The sequence below is a fragment of the Mytilus edulis genome, chromosome 12 (assembly GCF_963676685.1).
Source record: "Mytilus edulis chromosome 12, xbMytEdul2.2, whole genome shotgun sequence".
NCBI classification, from domain to species: Eukaryota; Metazoa; Mollusca; class Bivalvia; order Mytilida; family Mytilidae; genus Mytilus; species Mytilus edulis.
In genome coordinates, this window is record NC_092355.1 from 64,925,536 (window position 1) to 64,931,610 (window position 6,075).

Here is a 6,075-nt window from a genome sequence, read left to right on the forward strand (position 1 = left end):
ATTTCCTATGCAAAATGGATGGAACTCAGTCATGTCGATAACATCCTTACGTTCCAGTATTATTCATTGTCAATGCCTTATTTAACAATACATATTTTACGCTTTTGCCCAACAAATCTATATTTTCTGCATCAAGTGCACAGGCACTTGTCTCAGATTTTTTTCCCTATACAGTTATATTAAGGTATATAGGATATTTATTTTCTGAGACAAGTGCCTGTGATCAATTAACATTGAGAATTTTCTGTCGTTTACAATGTCAATATCTGATTCATTCAGTTTTTACTTATGAAATCATTTTATGAAAATAAGAACAATACATGTCACCTGGTTTCAGACTTGTTTTTCATACGACCCAGTCAGTTAACTTTTAATTCAGGTTATAAATGAGGGGCGAAATTAAGATACCAGAGGAACAGGCAAACTCATAAATCGAAAATGACAACGCCATGACTCAAAATGAAAAAGACAAACACACAAACAATAGTACACATAGTACACAACAGAAAATTACAGATTAAGCAACATGAGTCGAACCCCGCCAAAATCTGGGGGTGATCTCAGGTGCAGGTCCTGCTCCACATCATGTGGTTTCCGTCGATTAGAAACTGTTGTGAGTGTCCTTTATACTATTTATTATGGTTAATTATATTAACATCCATTTTATAAATGAGAACTTGCACCTTCGGTGACCTATATTTGCTAATTCCCCCGTTATTTGGTCTCTGGTGAACAGTTGTCTCATTGGCAATACTACCACATCATTTTACTTTAGTATAGATCAGAACTATTGAACTAGGGATATTTGGGATGTGGAAATAGCATGACTGTATCTATTATAATTCCGGTTGTCGAAAGTAAGACGCATAACTTTAGAATGGATAATGAGAGGGCGACACGCTTCTCGCCATGTAGGATACATGGTGGAAAGGGGGAATGTGGGATACAGGGTTGAAAGGGGGAATGTGGGACAAGGGTTGAAAGGGGGAATGTGGGATACAGGGGGTAAAGGAGTGGGGATGTGGAATATATTGAGTATAAAAGTGTGGATGTGGTATAAAGGGGGTAGAAAAGAGGGAAGTGTTGACTATAATGAGTAAAAAGTAGGGATGTGGCATATATGGTGTAAAAAAGTGGTGATTTTGACTATGAGCATCCGTATCACACCCTTTTGGCAAGGTCTCTTCCAGTTGCCCTCATTTATAAGTTTTCATTGCATATTTCAACTTAATCTTTGTCAAATTATCTACACATTAGATGTTTCAAATTTTAGCTCTGTAGTTGGGTCTCTTCTATTTTGATGCTCTCCTTTATTGATTGTTTATGGTACCTGATAAAGAAATTACAGGACCATGTGCTTTTGTTCAGCAATCAATAAACTCGCATTAGTATACACAAACTATGCAAATAGTTGATAACTTTTATTACAAAATAAATTAACATTACATCTGATAGCGAAACTAGTCACATCCACACTGATAGAATCCTGGGCTCGTATGCATAAAACATCTACACTTAAGTATTCCTCAGATTTAGATTTCACTAAGAATTCCCTAAGATAAGTAAAAATCTTAAGTCGTATGTTATGATTATTTACATATTTATTACATTGGTTGCAATAAATTACATTGATTTCCCAGTTAAATAAAAAGCGATAATTTCACATGTGAAATAAACGTGGTTCTTTCACTCTCTGACGTCATACAACAATAGGCGTTGTCAAGACGTCGATAACGTCGGATCAAAACAAATTGTAAATGCGTAGGAAAAACATATAGTCCCTTACATTTTCTACATTCATTTCATAAAAATAAAGCCATTTGACAATGTAATAAAAAATATAACTAATCGCCGTATTTGAATATCAAAAATAAGACAACTTGTGACCGAACGCCGCTATGGATTAAACTCGTGCTGCGCACCGAACGCCGCTATGGATTAAACTCGTGCTGCGCACCGAACGCCGCGATGGACTAACCCTTTCGGTGCCAAAGCGACATATATGTCGTTTGGGGGTTGACTGCCGAAGCGACAAATATGTCGTTTGGGGGTTGACTGCCGATGCGACATATATGTCGTTTTATAATTGGTTTTAATAAAACAATCATATTTTATTTCTTTTTGTCTTTTATGCTTTTGATATTCTTATATAATATAGACATTGTTGTATTGAATTCATTATGACGTAATACGTTAAGTATATATGACGTCATAAATGTCAAAAGATCGTCTGTACTGTTCCCGACATAGCTATGGAAGACAGTGACGGTGACATAACAGACATAGTAACTTCGGGCGACGAAGATTCTGACGATGCTGATGTTGAAATGCCAGACAATGTTGCAAGACAGCCTAACCCTTGGTTTTCTGTGGTAGACAAAGAAACGTTTGAGCTAGACGTTAATCGTGATTTCGAGGAACGGATTGGGCCGTGTGGATTTGAAGCCAATTTTTCACCGGTGGATTACTTTGATAAATTTTTAAAAACAGAAGATGATGACTTGATTGATCGCATTGTAGATGAAACAAATAGGTACATTATTGGTTTTATATGTTTCAAATTATAACGTTCTTAATTTTCTTTGAATGTATATTTATATGTTTCCGTAATATAATTGCGGTCTACAAATCAATTTTCAAAGTATTCTAAAATAACGCTCCAAAAGATAGCAGAGACATTTTTTCACAATATTAATTTAAAAGTTCTTGCTACCCTCCCACCCCCCCAACCCCTCATCCAACAAAAACACCAGTAATCCTGTATATCCAATAACATATAACTGGTTTTGTCAACAGGTATGCCAACCAGTGCGAAACTACAGAAAATCCAACAAGACATGCCAGATCAAACGAATGGTCACCAGTTAGCTATGCTGAGATGAGAGCCTTTATTGGTCTTGTTCTCGCGATGGGTATCGTAAAGAAATCCTCCATTGAAAGCTATTAGGAAGCGTCTGGTATCTCTGAAACCCCAAATTTCAGGGATGTGATGTCCAGAAATAGATTTCAGGCAATACTGAGATATCTGCATTGCAGCAACAATACAACAGCAGTTCCAAGAGGTCAGCCAGGATACGACCCCCTCCACAAGATAAATCCAGTTGTTGAATTCTTCAATGAAGTGTTCGAACTTAATTATAGGTAAATGTCAACTCAAATATAGAAATATACACAAGCCATTACGCGGTCATGTTTCCATGTTAAAAATCAACATAATTTATTGCTGGAACTGAGACGAATTTTGTCCTAATCATATTTTCCACTGCATACTAACTGTCATTGATTTAACACTGGTACCTCTTGTTTCGGGAAAGATAAGAGTAAAAAAAAATCAATGTAATCAAAATTGTACAATCTGGTTATGTCGTTCATTATGAAATTCTAAAATATACATATTATTTTTTAATGTATTTTTTTTTTAATTGAGACAAGACTTGTTGTAAATAGATTTTACGGATTTTCAGACTATCTCAAAACATAGTTGTGGATGAGAGAATAGTTGGTTTCAAAGGGCGTCATGTTTTGAAACAATACATTTCAAACAAGAAGGCACACAGATGGGGAGCAAAGTTGTTCGTCTTAGCTGAATCCAGAACAGGTTATACCCATCAGATAAATGTGTACAAAGGGAAACGAAATACAGAACGACATCCCAATGGACAAGGGTAAGTGAAAAAAAAAAGGGGGTGGTAACTCTGGATTTTCAGGTTTAGCGAAAATGCCAAAATAATATCGGCGAGATAATTTTTATGAAAATACCTTATCGGAAAAGAACACGAAAAATATTACTTTAATTGACTCAAATTAACATGATTGTTTCTGTAAATTGATGGCGACTGTATTGCGAATGAATATGACAATCCATGAAAGTAGACCAAAATTTACGCACATCTCCAGGTTTATACAGGGTATAACTTAATGACGCTGTTAATTAAGAAATGCCTACTTCTTATAATCAAGTAAGGCCGAATATAAGACACGCATATTTACATGCATTTTGACTTGATAAAAAGTTCTAATTCTTACCTATTTCTATCTAATCGTTTCATTTTGTTATTGTCGGTTTTTCTTTTATTTTTTTTCGTCATGATTATACATGCAATATTTGTGACTGGACAAACACTCAATCAATCAATCAATTTTTTTTATAGATATAAATCGGTAATTGATTTAGTACGTCCTCATTTTGGCAAAAACCATCATGTAACTATGGATAATTGGTTTTCATCACCTAAACTGATGAACGACCTAAGGAACCGGGGAACGTATGCAACAGGAACTGTAATAGCAAGACGGAAGGGCTTACCTGCAAGTTTTAAAACAGCTCGGCTCCCCAAATGAAGTGTTGTTGTTAAATCACAGAGAGATCTTTTGGCTATTTTGTACGTAGATCGGAGAAATGTGACTTTCCTGACAACAAGTGAAAATGCACGGTAAGTTTCTTGTTTTTCAACCCAGCTTTAAAAGTTATTAAAATACAACGTTGTCAAAAAATACTTACATCGTGGAATATATGAAATACTTTCTTACACAATGTCAAAATTAACTATACAACAAAGTACAAGCTTGAAGTAACAGTCATGGCTAATAAAATTATAATATCACCAAAGTCAAAAATAGTATTATAATTAATACTAATAATCTATGTTTTTGTTTTTCTTTCAATGCTACATGTTTGTAGTGTTTAATGACTATCGTTTTGTATTTAATATGCCACTGTCTGTTTGAGCCACAATTTAAAGGTGTGAAACTCTGGAGAAAAATTCTCTTCAACCTTCTTACTACAGCTACAGGTATGTCTCATCTTAAACATTTGCAAGCTTTTTTAGTTGTCAATTCAAAGCCTAACTAAAAGACTATGTGCTTATGTTCAGTTGCAAATATTTCATGCATTGCCTAGAACAAGGATAAGTTGATATAAGTACCACGTATGATTTTTTTCACTCGTTCCCGTTATCATTTCTTATCTAATTACAAGTATATAGCTTACTGTTTGGTGTGAGCTAATGCTCCGTGTTGAAGGCCGTACTTTGACCTATAATTGTTAACTTTTTATACACTGACTTGGATGGAGAGTTGTCTCTTTGGCACTTATACCACATCTTCTTATTTATATATATGTATATAATAGATTTGCACGGACTTAAACAAATAAACTTGCACTTAATATTTTTTCAGTAAATGCATATATATGCTACAGAAACTGTTTTCTTGTCCAGAGGAAATTAGACCATGTGAAATTTCAAAACGCAGTAGTTCGTGGTTTGATCGGGGATTTTAGAGGAGGCAACAGAAGGAGGGGGAGAAGACCAGAAAACATTCCTATTGCAAATGCAATAAGGATTCATTTTCTTGATGTTATTCCTGATGGCAAGAGGCGAAAATGTGTTAAGTGTTCAGGTTATAACAAGTACAGGAAATCCCGTATATCAACATGGTGTTCTGTATGTGGCGTGGGTCTTTGTGTTGGTCGATGTTTCAGAGAGTTTCATTCATATGGACAGGAAGAGTAAACAGTTGAATTTTGAAATATTATTCATGTAAAATACAGTGCAATAATAAAGGATCTTTTAACAAGATTTCATGTTGTATTAAACAAATGAGTTAAAAAAAGTCAAGGATTTTTTTTTTTCGCTGAAAATTCTTTTGTGTTCTCTGAAAGTTAAAAGAAAAACAAAAAAGATTTATGATTATTTCAAAGCGAAGAAATATTTTTAAAACATTTCTGTGTTTGTTGGTCCGAATTTCATGAAATTCTGTCAACGAACGACTTCGTTTTGATCTTTTGAAAACACGAGTTTTTGTATAAACTTTTGACGTTTTCACAACGACGGCGGCGATATTTTATTTTTATTTGGCTGTAGAACGTCACTCGGTGAAATCTTTATGGTGACGTTTCTAACGTCGGGAATTTGAATTCGGCACCGAAAGGGTTAAACTCGTGCTGCGCACTCGTTTAATCCATGCGTCGTTCGGTCACGCGTTGTCTTATTTTTTGATATTCAAATACGGCGATTAGTTATACTATAATGATTGATCAATACATACTTTTATAAAGAGCTGGGTTAAATTGAT

General features: G+C 34.8%; 1 protein-coding gene across 1 annotated transcript; it reads left to right on the forward strand.

Annotated features, from left to right (window-relative positions):
- The first annotated feature begins 2,800 nt into the window (after window positions 1-2,800).
- Window positions 2,801-4,421, forward strand: LOC139497948 (piggyBac transposable element-derived protein 4-like). Its single transcript, XM_071286200.1, has 3 exons — window positions 2,801-3,141; window positions 3,465-3,665; window positions 4,152-4,421. Exons 1-3 carry the CDS (start codon window positions 2,990-2,992, stop codon window positions 4,339-4,341), a joined length of 543 nt encoding a protein of 180 aa, XP_071142301.1. The 5' UTR covers window positions 2,801-2,989; the 3' UTR covers window positions 4,342-4,421.
- Window positions 4,422-6,075: the final 1,654 nt, after the last annotated feature.